The sequence below is a fragment of the Physella acuta genome, unplaced genomic scaffold, assembly GCF_028476545.2.
Source record: "Physella acuta isolate Inbredline_101_S28 unplaced genomic scaffold, ASM2847654v3 ptg001055l, whole genome shotgun sequence".
Lineage (NCBI taxonomy): Eukaryota > Metazoa > Mollusca > Gastropoda > Physidae > Physella > Physella acuta.
Window position 1 is genome coordinate 117,819 of NW_026732572.1, and position 22,606 is coordinate 140,424.

General features: G+C 41.1%; 1 protein-coding gene across 1 annotated transcript; it reads left to right on the top strand.

Moving 5' to 3' along the window:
- Positions 1-2,933: 2,933 nt before the first annotated feature.
- On the top strand, positions 2,934-12,987 carry LOC131955120 (uncharacterized). Its single transcript, XM_059319095.1, has 2 exons — positions 2,934-3,045; positions 11,185-12,987. Exon 2 carries the CDS (start codon positions 11,218-11,220, stop codon positions 12,985-12,987), a length of 1,770 nt encoding a protein of 589 aa, XP_059175078.1. The 5' UTR covers positions 2,934-3,045; positions 11,185-11,217.
- Positions 12,988-22,606: the final 9,619 nt, after the last annotated feature.

Here is a 22,606-nt window from a genome sequence, read left to right on the forward strand (position 1 = left end):
AGGACAGAGAACTCTGGAGAGCTGTAGTTGGTAGCCCATACTCCAGCAGGACAGAGAACTCTGGAGAGCTGTAGTTGGTAGCCCATACTCCAGCAGGACAGAGAACTCTGGAGAGCTGTAGTTGGTAGCCCATACTCCAGCAGGACAGAGAACTCTGGAGAGCTGTAGTTGGCGGCCCATACTCCAGCAGGACAGAGAACTCTGGAGAGCTGTAGTTGGTAGCCCATACTCCAGCAGGACAGAGAACTCTGGAGAGCTGTAGTTGGTGGCCCATACTCCAGCAGGACAGAGAACTCTGGAGAGCTGTAGTTGGCGGCCCATACTCCAGCAGGACAGAGAACTCTGGAGAACTGTAGTTGGCGGCCCATACTCCAGCAGGACAGAGAACTCTGGAGAGCTGTAGTTGGCGGCCCATACTCCAGCAGGACAGAAAACTCTGGTTGGCGGTCCATACTCCAGCAGGACAGAGAACTCTGGTTGGCGGCGCATACTCCAGCAGGACAGAGAACTCTGGAGAGCTGTAGTTGGCGGCCCATACTCCAGCAGGACAGAGAACTCTGGAGAGCTGTAGTTGGCGGCCCATACTCCAGCAGGACAGAGAACTCTGGAGAGCTGTAGTTGGCGGCCCATACCCCAGCAGGACAGAGAACTCTGGAGAGCTGTAGTTGGTAGCCCATACTCCAGCAGGACAGAGAACTCTGGAGAGCTGTAGTTGGCGGCCCATACTCCAGCAGGACAGAGAACTCTGGAGAGCTGTAGTTGGTGGCCCATACTCCAGCAGGACAGAGAACTCTGGAGAGCTGTAGTTGGTGGCCCATACTCCAGCAGGACAGAGAACTCTGGAGAGCTGTAGTTGGTGGCCCATACTCCAGCATGACAGAGAACTCTGGAGAGCTTTAGTTGGTAGCCCATACTCCAGCAGGACAGAGAACTCTGGTTGGCGGCGCATACTCCAGCAGGACAGAGAACTCTGGAGAGCTAAACCTAAAAGGAAGTCACTGTTAAAATTTCACTAATGCTTAGGAGGCAAAAGACTGAGTGCTTTTAGTAAATGGCAAGACCGAATGGTAGAATGTTTGGATGCTGGCCAGAAAGTCTCTAGTTTGAATCTCAATTCGGACATGTGAGTGTTAAACGTCCCTGGATCAACCCCAACTCTGATGGGTAACTGACTTACGTTGCCGAGATTAAGAAATACGAGCTGACCAGCGACGTAGCATACGCCTCTATCTAGTTGTTTTATTTTCTACTTATCAACAGTTCATAATTTGTGAATTCGACACTACCCCACCGCCCTGCCTCGCCCCCACCCCCACCCCATCCCGCCCAGCGAAAGCAGCCATTCACAGACGACAATGAAAATATCAAGCAGAACTTATCTCCCCTTAGTTTCAAATCGTCTAAAAATTAAATTATCTGCCCCTAATAGCCGCCACTTATTCGAACCGAACCGGCTCTACTATTTTAAACATTCGGGGTGAACCACAGCTCACCTGACAGGTGGGGATGAGGGTCGTGGCTAAGCTGCATGGTGTCTTCTATGGTCCCCATGAAGAGAATTATATATATAGATAGATATGAACTCTACTTCATCTGTCCCATTGATCGCTAGATCTACTGAGGAACTTTACTTGCATATTATGTTAGCGTGACATAATCTGATTCTTCCATTTAATTTCATATAATAAAAATATGAATGCAATCAAAGACAGAGACTTATAACATTGCTAAACATACAAACTCACGCATGCACCCAATACACTAAAATCTCCCTAGAAATCAAATAGACATTTTCCCTACTAATTTAGAATTGGCTAATCTATGTCAAGCAAATTCCATTTAGTGTCTCCAATATTCACTTAGTGTATAAATAGCTCTGTCAAACAATCTCTGTAACGAAGGCAAACAGATGATAACAGATCGGCATAGGGTTGGAGAGTTTTTTTGTTTCGTGTGTGAAAACGAAAAACAAAATAACCGCCATCTTGAATTGGTTTGGTTCGGTGGCCTAATCTCGTTAGAAAAAAAAAAGATAACAATGCATTATTGAAATTGACATTTAGAAAAAAATATTATTAAATCCTGTACTTTTAACAGCGTCAAAATGATCTCTCAATATAAATTCCGACCACACCGAGCGAACGACTCGCGGCTGCCTCGCATCATTCGTTACCAAGGCAACGGCGTCTTATCGATCATGGCGGATCGGGAGCATTCTCGTGTTATAGTGGTGCTATTTCTCTAAATCAAGACATCCAGCGTATCAGGATATATTTGGTGTCGCCTAAATTTAGAATTTTTTTGGAACACGCGTGTGAAACACATCTAAAGAGACTCATAATTTTTATACTGCTCGTTTTGAAGTGTTTTGTTTGGATGATACAATCGTTTCTGTTTTTCGCAGTTAGGACGCGAACAATAACGAGGAAATATGAGCCTACAGCTGGGAGGGAGGGAGGCAGGGAGAAGAAAAAAAGATTGAATTCCTGTAGATTGAATGCGATTGATTTTTATCAGAACCTGGCCGTACTCGCCTCAGAACTTCCCGTCCCCAGGGCGTCCTAGTTGTCTCAGCCACGGGGAGCGAGGGTGTGTGTCGAAGTCTTCTTATATATAAGGAGTCTATTCATGTATTTTAGTTTACACCCAACGTACCTTGCTTCACTAAACTGACTTAGATCAGAATCGATTCTTCGGAAAGCTGTAATTATTTTTTCACAATAAGAAGCTTTGTGCTATTGATTTGCGTTATTGATTGGCTTTTAAGAGTTATTATTTCGCAATTTAATTATGTAAAAATAAATTAACCAATTACCAAGAATTTTGTTTCCTTTTTTTTTACGTTTTAATTCCAACAATCAAGAGAAGAGGAAGACATCTTTTATTGAACTGTGTAGTTAGATAATATGCTACACATTGTGGCATACATTTGGAGTTGATTCATAACTGTGCTTTGTTAAAGTTCACTATCTGAAGTTCCTGTGTCCATTTGTGGTCAAGCTACAGAACCAAGACACCAGTGTACATGGACCAGATTTTCCACATGTATGTACACATTTACTAGTTTTGTTAAACATTTTTTTTTATACATGCGATGATAGCTTTATTAAATTACGACGCTTTGTTTGCATTTCCATTGGCCTTTCATTAAGATTTTTCTGTCTTAAAGACATTTCCACGAGGTAGGAAGTTGGAGCTATAGTATTAGAGCGAGCTCCCAATATTATATATATATATATATATATATATATATATATATATATATATATATATATATATATATATATATATATATATATATACCCCTGCTTCAGCACTAAATTTCTGATCTACAATAATATAAAAGATACTCATCTCAATAGTAGGTCAAACAAGAAAATTGCGACAACAAAATAAAATTACCATTTTACAGTACTGTGGGTATCTTAGAAATCATTTTTTTCTGCCCTCTCATTTTCCAGAGTACCGGTAGTTTTTTTGTTTTGTGTTATATATATACCGTTTCATATGTTTCACTCACTCGCTCACAAAGAGATACAGATGTAAACTTGGTAGGCAATATGAAGAATTGCCTTGGACACTGCATTAAGTAACCACCTGTCTTATGCTAGTGCTGAAATTACCTGGATTAGTAACAACCTAATCAATATTCAAATTTGCTCTTCATTAGAGAGAAAGATGGGTTTATCGAAATAGAGGATTCACTCCATTCACTACTTTAGAACGTCAGCTCTTAGATTATATAATAACTTTATTTAACCCCCCCCCCATTGGCCATTTGTTTAAAAACAAACAAACACGTAATAACATTTTCATAAAAAAAAGCAATTTAGTAGTAAAGACAGTAGGCCTACCAAGGTATTTACAAATTGAGAATAAAAAAAGTAATATTACATAGTTATATTACAAAATGGGATAGAATAAACAGATGCATGAGAAATGTTGCAATGAGTCAGTGGGAAAGTGAGGGGGTTATATTGGATTACAAATGTTGAAATACCTGTTCGTCTTTAATTCAGTTTTTTTTTCATGAATCTCTGCCAGGGTGGGCGTGGAAAGGGGTGGGGTGGGGGAAGGGACACTTTTCACAGCACGTCAACCCCCGACGAAAAAAGTATACTTTATTTCTAACATATATATTTTAACAGTTTTCGTGTGACACTATTTAGGGGGGGGGGGTGACACCACGACAAAAAATTTGCCAAATATATTGAAGTAAAATGCCTTTTGCGCAGAGGCGTAGCGAGGGGGGGGGGCGGGGGGGACGGACACATATGTCCCTGGGCGCCGACCTAAGGGGGGGGGGGCGCCAAATTGAAAGTTTGAGGGGGGTTGGGTGCAAATGAAAAGTTCGAGGGGGGGTGCAAATCGAAAGTTTGTCCCCGGGCGCCGGGATGGGGTTGCTACGCCTCTGCTTTTGAGTTCAGTTAATGAATAAAAAATTAGAGTTAAAAGTCTTATAAGTACACATTGACCATCTTGACTATACATTCACACCCAAACACACACACACACACAATGTATATATACTTTTTTCCTTTGGTGTGGGGGGTGAGACCATGAAGTGCCGACCGGGTGACACCCGATCAAGCGACGCCACTGCCCCCACCCCACCCGGAAATTTTCAAGTGCACCCCGGAAGTTTCAACCGACCCCCCTCTCCCGAGAAAAATGTCTGAAAGAAACCCTGGTCCTCATATATGTGTGTATGTAGTTAGGGTAGGATAGGCACAGTGACCCTATAGTCTTGTTGGGATTTTGTAGAATTTCTACCCATAAAAGATAGCCTTGCGATATTTTCAAAAGGTTTTAATGAAACGAAGTAGTGAAAAAAAAAGTAGCAAAACACAGAATAGGTAATTTTTTAAGTCGCTTTATAAAATTATGATCTCCGCATCGTTTTGAGGCAATTCATCTCATCCATGTTTTTTTAAATTATTTAACGACGCAACTCAACCGTCAAATTTTTTATAACGGTAATTTGTTTTTGAAATTGCGCAAAAAGTCTAAATCTGTTCCCACATTTACTCTCGAGGCTATACATTTCATGATCCACTGGACTGTAATTATTCGGGTCGAGGCTTGGTGATTGAACTAAAAATACATTGATTGATACGTTCAAATCGAGGCCGAAGAAAACTTGTCGCTTGCGCAATATTTCCGTTTCATCGATTTGAGATTGAAAACAAAAATCAGAAAGTGCGCAAAACAAGCGCGTTAGGTGGAAAAAAATATATCTTTTGACATTTTAACCTCACGGACATTGATTTTATGCTCCGAAACAGACGAGTGGCTGTATCAACAATTAATATGGTCATAAAATACAGGAGATGATTAAAATACAAAGACATAAGCAAATGATCTGTTAATATAAAAGTGGACAAAAACAAGCAAATGATCTGTATTCTGTTTAAAAAAAGGTGGATAAAGGCAAAAAATGATCTGTTAATATAAAGGTGGATAAAGGCAAAAATGATCTGTTAATATAAAGGTGGATACAGGCAAAAAATGATAAAGGTGGATACAGGCAAAAAATGATAAAGGTGGATCAAGGCAAAAAATGATCTGTTAATATAAAGGTGGATAAAGGCAAAAAATAATATGTCTATATATAGGTGTATAAAGGCAAAAAAAATGATGTTAATGTAAAGGCCTATAAAGGCAAAAAATGATCTTTTTTAAATTATTATATAATTTTTTTTTTGCATTTTACCTGTGCAAAAAAAAAAAATGTTAATTAAAACGAGAATGATACATTTACAAATTAATGTTTCTAGGGGTATGCATAAAATATTACTAAAGCGTAATGAAGGACAGTTAAAGCATGTGTATATGGGATAAAAAGTAAGCTTTTAAATTTATTTAAAAATAATAATTGTTTTTAGTCAAATATTGACCAGATATTTTTTAAGCAGTGTATTGACTTAAACTTTTAAACCATTATCAACGTATCACAATCGTTTGCAATTTTGTTTTTAGTTAAGAAATGAAACCATAAATTGTGTCCCTTGCTCAATATTTATTTTACTAATGAATTATCATGGGAGGTAAATCAATATTGCCATACTATACACGTGGACGATCCTATATTTTAGCTTTTAATCAGGGTTCAACGTTAATTTTTTGACAATATATTTTATAATCAGTGCTATAGTTATGGATGGATGATTAATGTCTGTTTTAGTTTTTATGCTAATGATAATTTTCCATTTATCTTTCCTTTTCTCAGGGTTTATGTTTAGTGTTAATTTCAGGGATTCGCCTTCGTTTTCGTGAAAAATTGAGTAAAACTGTTGTTTGAGGACTGATTATTGTAAGAAAATTCTAATTGTCAAATAGACTGTTAAATTTGATACCCCCCCCCCTCCACCCTTGTCGCCCAATAGTGCAACCCGCACCAACCTCACCCACATTTGCTGTGCTATGGCATAGAGAAACGTCTGTTGGTACATTGCCCTTAATTAGCCCAGATCTAGCCATACGACCAGTGACATATAGGCATTGTGGGATAGCTGTACAACTAGACAACAGCAAAGTACAATTATTTTGGTCCTGTCCGACGCAGAGAAGTCGCCGATTGGTCAGTGATTTATAAATAGCGCATGACGTCAGTGACTGATTGCCGCGGTTAATATTTAAATAGATTTTGACGTCATCACTGTCCTAGAGGCGGTGTTGGCATTGTACAGCCGGGGTCATCATCAACGGTGGCTATAAACCAGCCTCGTTAGCAGCTGCCACTTCTGCTACTTCGTCTTTGTTATCATCATTATCATCAACGTCATGATCTCCCATCATGATGGTCCTGTACCATCCTGATTTGTCCCTTGTATGTCGTTACCATCCTGTTTTGTCCCTATTGTGTCACTTTTCAAATTGTATTTGGGGTCGTCCATAAATGACGTCACACTCGTAGGGGGGAGGGGGGGGGGGGTTCGTAATTTTGTGACGGTGTGTGATAAGGGGGAGGGGGGGAGGGGGGGGGAGGGGTTAAGATGGTGCGATATCACACTTTTGCATTGTAAAAAAAACAATGTTAGAAAACGAATTTTAGACGTTATTTCGCGTTTTAGAAAACGGTTTTAATAAATTGTAATAGGAATTGATTAAAATACTTTATTTTGACAGAGTTCAGACAAGATTATTGAAAAAAATCGATGTTTAAAAAAAAAATTCAACTGCAATTTTGAGGGGGGTTGTAGGCTAAGGTGTGACGTCATTTTAGGGGGGGGGGTGTGGCTTTTTGTGACGACGTGTGACGGAGGGGAGGGGGGAGGTAAAATCGTCAAAAAAAGCGTGACGTCATTTATGGATGACCCCTAACGACGCCGATATAACTTTGTATATTAAGAGCAATATTTTTAAAATAAAAGAATAAATTTACCAACTGTTCGGGAGGGGGAGGGGAGAAGAACTCACTAAGTTCACTAAAACAAAATACAATGGTATATTTATGGTAGAATAGAGTCGATGTTTTAATTAAGTTTAACGAAGAGAACACAAACGTGAATAGATTGGTTCAGTGTAGTATTGGTCGCTGCGGTGGTGGGTGGTGGGTGGTGGTGGGGTTGTGAGTGGTAGATAATAATGTGTGTGTGTGGGGGGTGGATATGTATATATAGGGAGTATGTATGGGTGTGTGTGTGGCAGTATGTGTGGTGAATATGTATGTATAGAGAATATGTGTTGAGGGTGTGGCAATGTGTGGGGGAGATTTGTGTGTATGGGGAGTATGTGTGTACTGGTGTGGTAAAATGTGTGGGGGGATATGTGTGTATAGGGAATATGTGAGGAGGGTGTGGCAATATGTGTGGGGAGATTTGTGTGTATAGGGAGTATGTGTGTACGGGTGTGGTAAAATGTGTGGGGGGGATATGGGTGTATAAGGAATATGTGTTGAGGGTGTGGCAATATGTGTGTGGAGATTTGTGTGTATAGGGAGTATGTGTGTACGGGTGTGGTAAAATGTGTGGGGGGATATGTGTGGTTGGGAGTGGCAGTATGTGTTGGGATAGGTGAGCATGCTTTTTATCTTTAAGGTGTGTGTGATTCAGTGTACATGTTAAATTTGGCATGTGTGGGGGAGTGCGCTTGTGGGGGAGTGAGTACGTAGAGTGGGCGTGACGGCGACATTGAAAGCGTCTAATGGCACGACTAATAGCACCGAGACAAAAGTCAACACTCACCACCGATGGGGTGCAGCATTAGACATTGATCTGGTCGATTGTACTTTAGAACAATGTCTAGGAGGAGATGGGGGTTGGGGTGAGGGGGGGGGGGGAGGTTGGATCGTGGGAGGGGATTGTTGAAATCAATCGATACACTAAACAGCTAAATTAATTGTCTGTTGCACTGTTCGTAATCTTGGGGGATTCTGGAGGTCCGGTATCGTTTTGTCTTGGTTTGTTTGGTGGCATTGCTGATGTTACGTTGTCAATCATTGAGGGTTATGTAGTGGCCGTGGCGTGGGACGGCCTGGTTTAAGAGGTAGAGGGATATGCTGCTAACCCGAAAGTCTCGAGTTTGAATCCGGGTCCAAGTCAGTAGAACCTCATGAGTCTACCCAGCTCATATGGGTACCTTGTTCATGTTGGGGAAAAGTAAAGGCGGCCGGGCATATTGCTGATCCTTTACTTTCGTGGTCATGATCGTCACATCACCCCACGTACCAAGCATGCAAAAGCAAAACAAAAAAAAAAGAACAAATAACTCATAAGTAAAAAAAAAAAATTCCTTTTTCGAATCTGATGGTTCACTGTGAAAGTGAAAGTATAGTGTACAAATAACACACACACACAAAAATAATAAAGAACACAAAACACTCACACAAATAACCAAAATAACACAGTAACACAAACCCAATATAACAAGAACACAAAAGTACTATCTTTAAAAGACACAAGAACCATAATCCCACTCACAAATTTACAAAAATAGGCTACATCCCCCCCCGCCTCCCAACACAAACACACACACACAGAAAGATTAAAAAAAATATCCAAGCAAAGGATCATAAAAACTCCAAATACTATTTCAAAAATGTAACAAAAAATAGGCTACCCCCCCCCCCCCCCACTCACACCCCCCAGAAACACACAAAGATCACAAATATAAAATCCCCAAACAAAGCTTCACGAAAATAAAATATCCAAATATAGGGTCAGAAAAATAAAATATCCAAACAAAGGATAATAAAAACTCCAAATACTATTTTGAACACAGACGAAACAAATAGTATCATACGCATACTTAAAAATTAACATTTTTATCTGCTTAATACAATACAACAAAGAATAAATAAAATAAAGCTGAATCTAAATTTGTCAAAGTTACAAATTCCTAAAGCAAAATAAAGAACAAACGTTTGTTCTAAATATGGTGACATATCTATTTTTAGAAACTGTTTTATAAATAGAACAAGCTCAGATATCTTTAGGGCTAGAGGCGTTTTAAAATTGTGAAGCAATTATTGAAATGTATAGCCAAGCTAAATTTGAAATTTGATTTTTTTTCCAATGACGTCAGATGCTCTTTGTTTGTTTATATTTAAACCAAAATAACTATTCTAATGTCACACGGGCATTGTAGCCTATATTTCGTTAAACTATTCATTTAACTGCTTATCCTAATTAAACAGATGTGCATTCTAAAAAAGGAACGTTTTATTATCCATGCTGTAATACCTACGTCAGAGAACGCAACGTCGGTCAGTGACGCTTTGGGTAAAATGACGTCACGGTGCGACAGTTCTATTTTAAGCCGCGCGTGTTTCTAATTATAATGATTGGATCAATGAGCGCGGCTGAGATTTCTGCTCTATTTACCTCGCGTCAAGCTATAAAGAGCTGCTCGCGACTGGCGCGCGCTGTGACGTACCTTCCGCTCTCGCCCTCTAGGGGATGTAATCACGCAGCGCAGAACCCGCGCGCTCGATGACAGTTGTGATGACATCGGAGGCCGTGTGACATTTGCCCGGGCGCGTGACGAACTCTTGTCACTGTACGCGAGTAGATTGCGAGTGAAAAATAAAATGTATCGATTTGTTAAGTAACAAGAAAAGACAACGACGTTTTCATAACTAAACCAAATCAGACGTTCATTCGACAGTACAGCGTCTGACTGATGTAACCAGAGTGAATGTTCAGAAACTGTGATCACTGTTAAAAAAATTTCTTGTGAGGATAATTAATGTAAAGGTAAATAAGAAAACTATAGTTAACTAAGTGGAATGTAGCGTCGTAATGTTTATTGTAAAGATTCATAAATGTTTGTGTTTATTTGGAAAACGAAGCGTGTTTTGTAACTCTTTGAAAAAAATCTAAAACTGATGCGTGTAGTTTTGAGATTGTTTCAGCGTGTTGAACAATTGCGTGTGTAATATACAATAATGAGCTCGACCACCATTTAAAAAATTCAAATGTATTTTTTTTTTATGTTACTAAAAAATTCAAATGTAATGACATGAAATTAAGCCATCTTAATAGTAATACCCAACCTATTAGGCTAGATAAGCAATTTTTATAATAAAAGATAGATTCCTAGTTTTTTTAGTAATGTTTTTAAAGATTAAATTTAAATTTAAAAATAAAAGCCTTTTGGGTTTTCAAATACAAAGCAACAACAGTTTTGTTTCAAAAGTAAAATTAATCTTTTTATTGATTTTCGAAATTTGATTATTTATAAAACACTGTGTTGTAAATTGTATTTAAAAAAATGTGAACGCTATATAAGAAGCCAGTTGGAGTTGTCGCCCTTCCATCTTAATGCGCCAAGTGCAGCTTAGTACACAAGCCATTCGTTGATTATCTTGTACTGTCTGGTGGGGATTCGAACCCAGTATCCCAGATTAACAATTGTACGGCCACACATGCAATATTGAACCTCTAAGATGATTTATGAAGCGGTGTGTCGGGCTAATAGAGCGCACTTTGTTAACACTTTACTGAGTCCTCCCAGCCTTTATAGGTACCTGGCTCAAATTGGAGAAAAAAAAACCAACTAATAAATACTGCATAACACAAAATCATTTCAAATCCGAGGTCGCATTAGTAGATTAACTCTACTTCATCTTCCCCACTGGGCTGTTAGACTTGAAAGTACACTTTCTTTAATATCATATGCCGGTTTGTAGTTTTCGGAAAATTCTAATTAATCATTAATTAATTAATACAATTCTCTCTCCAGATACCAAGTCGTGTTGTGCTCACGTTAGCTGTCATGGTCATTCTACAAGACCTGCAAGTGCAGAACAGCTTCCACCAGGCCGGTCAACTGGATGACCTAGAGCTACCCACGTACTCGCCAACACAGGAACACTTCGTGCAAATAGCCAACAGGAACGCTCAGCGCGCAACTGGAATAAACGGAACCGCGCCGCTGGCGTCAGCTATGGAAGACCGTTATTCCATTAATGATATTATCAACAGCAAAAATGAGGAAATCACCAGCCGGAATTGTGAAAGCGGCAGGTCAAAGTTCAAACTGGGATCAAGCAAATCCTGGTTTAACAAATCGTTTGATCAAACTATTCTTAACCCACCTACGGAGGCCGTCCAGCACAAGACTATTCGAAGACAGAATTCGGTGACCGATTTTTTCCAGAACATGATCAGCAAAAGTAGATCCCACATTCAGGACATGTTCAGCTTAAAACGAGAGAAAACCAAACGGAAAACGGCCGCGGGCGGGACGCAGCGTCGGAATCCGACACCGGAAATCGGAGCCGAAGGCGGCGCCGGGGACATCTCCTCCGAGTTCGCCGTCCACTGTGACGTCATGCAAATCTCGCTCCACAACTCCTGCCCCAGTTTTTGCAGCGACGCGGTGGAGGATTTTCCCGCGAGATCTCGCGTCAGCTTGAACCCTGACCCGAGTTGGAGAAGGAACGACAAACGAGCGCCATCGCCGTCCAGTATTACCTCCCCCGATGACCTTTTCTTCATCCACGACCATGAGAACGTCAAAGTCACGAACGAAGACACAAAAATCCAACACATCCCTATCGTTATGAACTCTGGACTTTTCTCCACGGGGAATCCCCCAATTAGAAAATCCCCCACGCAATTCCGTAGAAAATCCCTGCACTCGCCGCTAATCCCCCCGATACCCTACCGCGCTCCCACAATCATCACCACCGCATCCAACGACTCCTCCGAGAGCGCAGACGACAACGACGTGGTGCACGCCCTCCTGGGCAGCCGCTCCTCATTCCTCACGGCGGAAATGACGCATAAAAACAAACGCGCGCTGGTCAAGAGCAACTCAGACACGTTCACCAAAACGAATCCTTCACCGCAGCTTCTCGCTAAAGCCTCGTCGGACGGGAACTGCTCTACGAAATCTCTCTCTTCGTCTTTAGCCTCTAGTCTTACGTCAAACAGCAACGTCATGATTGCCGTCACTGACTATCTATTTTTAGGCAGCATTGAAGCCGCTTATAACGAACCCCTCCTCTGCAAGTACGGGATTTCCTCTTTGATAGACATGACAAACACGAACCCGTCCTCTGTCCCGCCACATAAAAAATCCGACTGCCCATGCGCATGCGTCAACAAAACTCACTTCCGTTCTAAACTCAACATCGGCGTCGACGATATCGAATGGGAGAATTTGGAACAATACTTCGGGGAGATCAACGCTTTTATAAACGGCGCCCGAAAAATGGGGCGTCATGTGCTCGTCTTCTCCTACATGGGGAAATCTCGCGCCCCGGCAGCCGTCATCCAACATTTGATGCAGACGTTCCACATGCCGTACAGGGACGCTTTGAATGTCGTCAGGGCGAACAGGCCGCAGGTGAAGCTGAACTCAGGGTTTGTGAAGACGTTGAGGCGTCTGGAGAAAGGGCTGGGGCTGCAGGGTCAGGAGACGGACTTGAACGGGAAACAGCTGAGGGAGGAGTCGCCCCGGGTGTCGTGCGGTTCTATCGAAGGGATCGAGACCCTCAACGTGCCTCCGGTTGTTAGAGGGGCGTGGTTAGAGTGCTGACAGCTGAGAGTAGGCGTGGTTTGACTTGTTTTTAAAAAGCGAGGCGTGACTAAAATGATAACAATTATGGGTGTTTTTCCCCAAGTATTTAGTGATAAAAGTGTGGCGTGGACATAAAAAATGACAACATTAGGGTGTGGTTCTTTTCCTGAGGAGGTGTGGTTTTTATGCTGACAACATTGGGGCGTGGCAAATATTTTGACCAAAGTAGGGTGTGGCAACATACAGGACAGCAATGAATATAAATGTTCTAAATGTTTCACATTTGCAAACGTCGTTTCATTCTTTTTAATTCAATGTACATATAACTATGCCAGAACTTATGAAAAAAATAATCAAAATAATAATTTATTGAATTGATGATGTACATATGTGAACATTTGTTGTATTTAATTTAAAGAATTTAAAGACGTTCTTTCATGTACAGTTTGGATGATCTATCAATTATCGTAATAATTGTAACATTTTATTTATCAATTTAATGCTTTTACCCCCCTCCCAGACTGCTTGTTGTTGTGAAAAAGTACTTTATGTTTTATGGTGGGTGGTAGTTGCAAATATTTTACGAACATTTTAAAAGTTCAAATTGATTACATGTGATCAAACATTGAAATTTATTTACTGAGACCACCAATATGGGGTTCATACTTCACTAAGTAAAAGAAAATATTTTTTTCTTATTTTTTTTTAATAAGGCAACGTAGATTAGTTTGATTAGTTTAATGATATAAAAAACGTTCCACGACAATAATTCTTGTATGAGCATCTGTGTTAAGTTTATTGTTTGTATACCATCCTATCCCCACTGTTAGCGCTTCCTTGATGCCGCGTTAGAAAATGGAGGCTACACCTGCTCACAAAGAGGCTCCTCTGTTTTGGCTTTGGTGTTGTTTCAAGACATTTTTTACTGCAATAAATTGGCTCTAAATTAACGTGTGATCTTGCAGTATTTAAATCGTATTGTAAATTTCATGTGTAAAGCAGTGATCATTTTTTATATACATCAACGTTGTCTTAGTTGTGTATGATTATAATGTGCGGTTCCTGGCTAGGTTTTTAGAAATCCATTAGTCATGGCTTATACACTCCACCCAGCTCTGTTAAGTACCTGGCTTATCACTTCCCGAGTCCACCAGCTCTGATGGGTACATGACTGTAGCCTGTCCCTGAGTTCACAAAGCTCTAATCGGTACTTGGATGTAACGCGTCTCTGAGTCCACACAGCTCTGATGGGTACCTGGATGTAACGCGTCTCTGAGTCCACCCAGCCCTAATCGGTACCTTCATGTAGCCTGTCTCTGAGTCCATCCAGCTCTGATGGGAACATGAGAGTCGGGGGAAAGTAAATCTAGGTATTGTGCTGACAAGAATAACGTCACAGGGAAGAGCGGGGGGGGGGGGGTAGTGGTGCTGTCCACACCGGTGACACCATTTAGGACACCATGAAGAGAGTGAAACCAGATAAAAAAATCGCCAAAATTATTTGCAAAACTTTGTATTCTAGTATTCATAATACTATTATTATAAAATGAGTAGTTGAGCCAGATTTACACAAAAGCAAAAATGTAAGCTTTTTGTGGAAAGTAGGTGGCGATACCCTGATTGACCGCACCCGACGACACGGCATGACCTTAGATGACCTAGGTTGACCTTAGGACGCCACTGCTTACATCACATTACGGGCTGTGAACAAAGCAAGAGATGAACTCGTGATAAAGTTCATCTCTGTCATTCACAGCGTTTTAGCTCATCAATATTGACCAAATGGGTTTGTTGTACTGGACATGAGCGACTGTCTCAAAGTGTCTGTGGTATAACTCACTGACTCACTGACTCACTGACTCAAATAACTCACTGACTCACATGACTCACATAACTCACTGACTCACATAACTCACTGACTCACATGACTCACATAACTCACTGACTCACATAACTCACTGACTCACATGACTCACATAACTCACTGACTCACATAACTCACTGACTCACATGACTCACATAACTCACTGACTCACATAGCTCACTGACTCATATAACTCACTGACTCACATAACTCACTGACTCACATAACTCACTGACTCACATAACTCACTGACTCACATAACTCACTGACTCACATAACTCACATAACTCACATAACTCACTGACTCACATAACTCACTGACTCACATAACTCACTGACTCACATAACGTACTGACTCACATAACTCACATAACTCACATAACTCACTGACTCACATAACTCACTGACTCACATAACTCACTGACTCACATAACGTACTGACTCACATAACTCACTGACTCACATAACTCACTGTGGGACTGGGTGAAACGACATGTATGTGTGAAGTGCAGTGAAGGACGTCACACTTATTTGGTGTGACGAGCGAGGCGTATTCCTTCAGTAATGGTCTTACACCAGATTGTTGACCGTCGTCTACCTAGTTGTGGTAGCTAGCACTGCTGTATGATTCTGTTGTGAATAGGACAATCAGAGATTTTATATACATAAATATGGGAGCAGGAATTACTACCCCCCCCCTTCCGTCAGTTACCCCCAGGCGTCCCCCCGACATTACCCCACAGAGAAATCAACCCCCCCCCCTCGTCAATACCCCCATGCCAATTACCCCGCCTAGTTAGGGATAGGGTTAGGGTGAGTGTTAGGTTAGGGTTAGATAGGTTTATAGTTATTAGAATTGATCTTGGAATTTGGGTTAGCAATAGGTTTGTGGTTGGGGTTTGGCGTTAGGGTTCTTCAGGATGGGGGGGGGGGGGGGGTTAATCGATGTGGAGTGGAGTCCGAGGGAGGGGTAATTGACGGGAGGGAGTAATATCCAGAATCCAATATATATATATATATATATATATATATATATATATATATATATATATATATATATATATATATATATATATATATATATATTATAGTGTATACATGAAGGAACTAACAATCGATTTTTTAGAGATTGTTCAAGCAGATATCATAAGCGGAAGTGGGATTGATTTCTCTTGTTTGCTTACATTAGTCTTGTGGTCATTCAACTTTGCAATTCACAGCTCAATAATTAAACCGTAGCCAAACGCAATCTGCCCCCCCCCCCCCCACCCCACCCGCCCATGTTATGGATGAGTTATTGATCTGGGACGGCCGCGCAGCCGCAGAAGGGCGGGCCGGAAGTCACCGGAAATAGACGAGGCTATAAAGTTGCCACCTGGGTACTTGACTCGCGCCGGTGTTTTGTTGGCTATTTCCAGCCGTTTTTATCTGGCATGTTGGATTGGGGGAAAAGGGGGGGGGGGTGACTTTTTCAGAAAATAGCTTTCACGCCGAAAATTAATGGGTGTGGAAAAGCGTCACAGATTTATTTCTTCAGAACTTCAGCGACCTTTTCTGTTAACTTTTAAACCAATTGATTGGAGTCATAGAGTCTACATCTTGTCATCGATTGTCACGCGTCAGTCATTGATTGGAGTCACGCTAATCTTCACATTGTCGTCAGTGACGGGAGTCATGTCACTTTCCTCCATGTTTACAATTACGACGAGTCATGTGACTCTCCATCCCATTAATGTAAGTGAGGACTCCAATACAAATAATTTGGACTCTCGATTTTCCCCCTTGTATAACATAAGCTCGCACTCACCATGGTCTACCAAGAAGCGTCATATTCAACTTTCAAAGAAACTTGTTATTATTTGTAAGGAAAAAGCTACCTAACATAGTGTGAGCGGAGTGGGGGGGGGGGGCTTCTTAACAACGCAAATAGATAAAGACCACCACAAGTCGTTTATGTTAGGGTGCTACCTGTTGGTTTAAAATAACCTGTTTCTCTGGTCCAAGTCACAACGTTGATGCCATGCTCCCTCCTTGTGCTACTCGCAACATCTGACAGCCGCCCACCTCCACCCTACACACCGCCTGACTTCCGCTCACAACTCACACGCTATCACTCGACCAGTCGCTTCCCTCGTTTACTCATATTCATCAACACACCTGGTCTGGACACTGACTTGCAATAGAAACGTAAAGATGTATACACTCACACACTCACATACGCATCACTCCATCCCACATACACACCTTTATACACATCACATCACAGCTTAAAAACCCTTAAAAAAGACTTGAAGCTATTTTTTGCTATGTTTTCCAGCTTAACAAACAGTAAGCCGATTACATTAGTTTTAAAGCTCGTAACACCTTCAACAAAAATAACCGCCTTAGCGGGTACTAGCACCTGCAGAGATGGAGTTCAATGACCTCAAGACTTCTAGAGACTGTTGGAGTTGAAAAAACACACACGATCAACAACAGAACCCATGAAAACGTTTCAACTGTATGTCTTCGTCAGAGTTAGGTAGAATACTGAATTAAAAGTATCAAAAATTTAAACTAGGCTTTGGAAAGATGGAAAAGTTTTTCTTTAAACTACAATTAGCCTCGATTTTGTAAAGTTTGAAAAGATCAGACATCGTACTATGTTCGTAGTTCGAAACGTACCCAATGCAGAAAGTTCGAAGCCCGAAAAAGGCATAATTTAAAACGTTTGTCAATAGAAACAAAGTTTACTATAAAAATCATCCGATGATACAGATAATGAACAACATGTTCTTTAACCAACTAGAAATATCTAAATGACGGGGTTGACGATAGAGTTGATTAATCGTCCCCGATAGTTTCCTGGTTATTGGACGGAAGTGCGCATAAATTATTGCGTTGATGATCTTTTAGCCTTTCTCTGTTGAGTTCAGGTGAAGTAGGTCTACAACACGTCATATTAGATGAACTTTTATCAGATGGCCCTACCTATCAGATGGCCCTCCTTATCAGATGGCCTCCCTATCAGATTGCTCTACCTATCAGATGGCCCTCCCTATAAGATGGCCTTATCAGACGGCCCTCCATATCACATGGCCCTCCATATCAGATGGCCCTCCCTATCAGATGGCCCTCCCTATCAGATGGCCCTCCATATCAGATGGCCCTCCCTATCAGATGGCCCTCCCTATATGATGGCCCTCCCTATCAGATGGCCCTCCCTATCAGATGGCCCTCCCTATCAGATGGCCCTCCATATCAGATGGCCCTCCCTATCAGATGGCCCTCCCTATATGATGGCCCTCCCTATAAGACGGCCCTCCATATCAGATGGCCCTCCATATCAGATGGCCCTCCCTATCAGATGGCCCTCCCTATATGATGGCCCTCCCTATAAGATGGCCCTCCTTATCAGATGGCCCTCCATATCAATCAGATGGCCCTCCCTATATGATGGCCCTCCCTATAAGATGACCCTTCTTATCAGATGGCCCTCCATATCAATCAGATGGCCCTCCATATCAGATGGCCCTCCATATCAGATGGCCCTCCTTATCAGATGGCCCTCCTTATCAGGTGGCCCTCCTTATCAGATGATCCTCCTTATCAGATGGCCCTACCTATCAGATGGCCCTCCATATCAATCAGATGGCCCTCCCTATAAGATGGCCCTCCTTATCAGATGGCCCTCCATATCAATCAGGTGGCCCTCCTTATCAGGTGGCCCTCCTTATCAGATGGCCCTCCTTATCAGATGGCCCTCCTTATCAGATGGCCCTACCTATCAGATGGCCCTCCATATCAATCAGATGGCTCTCCTTATCAGATGGCCCTCCATATCAATCAGATGGCCCTCCATATCAATCAGATAGCCCTCCTTATCAGATGGCCTTCCTTATCAGATGGCCCTCCCTATCAGATGGCCCTCCCTATCAGATGGCCCTCCATATAAGATGGCCCTCCCTATCAGATGGCCCTCACTATCAGATGGCCCTCCATATAAGATGGCACTCCCTATCAGATGGCCCTCCATATCAGATGGCCCTCCCTACGTAGTGGCTCCTCTCTATCACTCGGTAAGGTCTTTTGGATCTCCCGTATAATGAAGACTTAAAGGTGGACCTTTTCAGGATACACAAGGTCACCCGTAATCAACGTCAAGCAATTTTCCTCATCGTCCCTTATCGCCACATAAAGCCAGACCCACTCACAAATAACTCACACATCCGCCTACCGCACCGCCCTCACAAAAAATAAAAACAACAAAATAACAAAAAAACAAAAAACAAAACAAACAAACAGCTGTTTATTTCTAAAAGTATCATCATCATTCATCATTATCATCATTACTGCCCGTCACCCCTGCTAGAGTATGGAGTATCACACATCGTCGAAAATATCCGACACCCCTCCCCCCCCCCCCCCTCCCCCACACCGTTTGAATGTGACATCGTTTTTAGACGACATCTAACACCCGTGAATCTTTACACCAGATTAAATAAAGCGGTGTTACAAAATGTGGGACATTGCCCACATCAGATGAATAGATTGGAACGATTGGTTGAACGGTGGCAACAATTGTAGGCCTACTCTTAAAACCTATATCTGGTTCTTCTTCTTCTTCGTTCTCAACTTTAGTGTTGGAACGGATCCCCTCCAACACAATTAAGTATACGTGTCAACTGGTTATGCGCCATTGAGGCCATTGAATCCAGTTTCAGCCTGCTTTTCTTTTTGGATTTGCTTCCATAGCCTTTGTCCAACCAAGAACAAACTACAAGGCAGCAGTTGTTTGATTTTGGAGTTGTCTCTTCTAGAAGAGTGGCTGTCCTAAGCTAACGAGCCTCATCTGCCCGAGTATATTTGGTTAATTTTCTAGATGTCAAAATTATAAAAGTGTGTTTGATTAAGGAGACCCCCCCCCAACCCAAAAAACAAACAAAAAAAAACAAACAAAAAAACAAACAAATCAAGATGAACGTATGACCGGAAAGTTTGAACAGAGATGAGCTGATTCTGGTGACAAATTAATTTATCAAATATCAAGAACGTGCTTTATCATCAGGTGCAGGTATACTAGTAGGAAGGCAAGGACGTCCTTAGATGGAGGACATCAAGGTACGGCCTGCTGTTATAGAGCAACTTCAGCAGCTGAGGACCGTAAACGATAGCAGCACGACCCCACCCCCCCCCCCCCTCACTCAACCCAATAATTGGCCTGAAAGAAACTCAAAGTAGAGAAAACACGTAGTTGCGTACACACATTCATATACATTCAGATACACCGTCAACTTTGCCAAAAGAAAATTGCAGCATTACCAATCCTAGGTATGAATGAACTACGAACAATAACTCCATTTCGATTAATTTTATCTCCCCTTACCTTAGTAGTCTATTTTTATCCCCTACCTAAAAATAAAACCCACCCAAGAAATGATGACGACACACTGCAGCATAATTTACGAGCAGCAAATTAATCTTTACTACTTAATAACCCCTCATTGGCAGAAAACATTCATCGCCATCGGTCCATATAAGTTATCTTTAATACAATCCTAAACTTGGCGAATCTAAATGACAGAAACACGATTGTTAATTTAAAAAAAAATGCAAGTCTCTCTACAATGCTTCACCGTGGCGCATAAAAAAAAAAATTATAATTGTACAGTTTACGGTTATCGTTCTGTCGATGGTTATAAGTAGCGTTTCTCCGGGTTATCGATTGGTTTGTACTGCAGCCTTGTCTTGTGTACTCACGCTCATGTCTTCACCAACTGCGCGCGTGCAGGATGGGTCAACCTTGGTAATTAGATTGCCCCGAGCAGGATGTCTTTGTATCTCAAACTACTTATATATATATATATATGCATATATATATATATATATATATATATATATATATATATATATATATATATATATATATATATATATATATATATATATATATATATATATATATATATATATATATATATATATATATATATGCATATAATTATATGCACATATATATATATATATATATATATATATATATATATATATATATATATATATATATATATATATATATTAATATATATATGCATATATGTATGAATATAGTTATATATACATACATATATATATATATATATATATATATATATATATATATATATATATATATATATATATATATATATATATATATATATGTTACGGTCAAAGCCCGAAGTGCGGCCAAAGCGCGGATTGGCCGGCCAATGCGCGCATTGGCCGGCTCTCTTGGCCAAACCCGAAGAACTTAGCACTAAGATCGTATTTCGTACATTGGCCGGCCAATGCGCGCACTGGCCGGGATGTACTGGCCAAAGTCCGAAGCGCTTAAACTTGACAGCGTATTTTACACATTGGCCGGCCAGTGCGCGCACTGGCCGGGACGTCCTGGCCAATGTTCTATCTAGACTAAGTTGTGATCGCGTTTTCATTATTCTGGGTGCGGTTTTATTGTTCGTTTAACGTATTGTTTAGCTCTTGTTTGTATAGCATTCTATGTGCAAGACGACATGGATCAAAAGGGCCGTCAGACCATGAGACAGACATAGCAGATGGCTGTCAAAAGAAAAAAATGTAAATCCATGTTAGTTTCCATATATGGGCTACAACTGTATGTGACAGCCTCCTCCATGATGACGAGGTGAGACAATCATCAAAGAACAAAATCAAAGACATTCGGCGTCACCGACCAATTGCAACAAGACGGAACGTTCAAAAGACTTTGCCGCGTTCCTTGTAAGTTGAACAATAGTGTTCAAGCGACTTGAGATGGCGTGGGCGTCAGAAACCATATTTCCCCAACAAAAGGGGAATACCAAATGAAGAAATGGAGGTTGCCATAAATGCAACGACATCCTCAGCTAACACATCTGCTGCTGTGGCGCAACGTCCAGACCAGTTGCGTCACAATAATGTGGCCAACAGATTCTGTATAGTTTGTGAAAAACATTGTATTGCAGCTCATTCTTGTGGATCCTGTGGCAACAATGTCCATGCTATGTGTGGAATACCCAATGAAGCAGACGAAGGGTACGGAGGAAATATTACCTGCAGATTATGTCACAACAAACAAGACATCATGGAACACAGGTCAGCAGCTCATACTAGCTTGCAAGCTCAAGGTGGTAAGATGCTTAAAACATCAAATACAAAATTTAAAGATGCTGAAGTGGGTGACAATGTACGCATCCGTGTTCCAGATTTTGACAGAGGTCGCGGTGATCCCCGAAGCGTGATTGCAGTTGTCATGATCGTCGAGGGCGGTTTCTACAAATTAGGAACGGAACATGGTGTTCTAAAACAACTGTATGCTAGAAGTGAGTTTTCAATTCTTCACGAAAAACTGCTCTTATTGTCGTCAGTTGGCACTGAGGAAAAATCACTACGAACCATCGCATCTTCACAATCATTGACTGGGGGCCAAGGTTACAATCGCTGCAATTGCACAACTAAGTGCACAATAAATCGCTGCAAGTGTAAAAATACCAAGCTACTATGTAATTCTAAATGCCATAAAGTTCAACTTGTTGTAACAAATGATAATATTGATTGATTGACTTTAGTACAATAAAAAATTTGAATGTTTCTGTCATTTACTTTACTTAATAATCAATAAAAACTTAATTTCATGATCTTTACGGCATAAAAAAAAAAAAAATATCTGCTCATGATCTTCTAATTAAGACTTTGGCCGGTCCACCATGGCCAGTCCGCGGACTGCCCGGCCAAAGGCCGAAATCATGAGCTATT

Coding starts and splice junctions, on each gene's coding strand:
- LOC131955120 (XM_059319095.1), top strand. CDS start 11,218: ATGGTCATTCTACAAGACCTGCAAGTGCAGAACAGCTTCCACCAGGCC.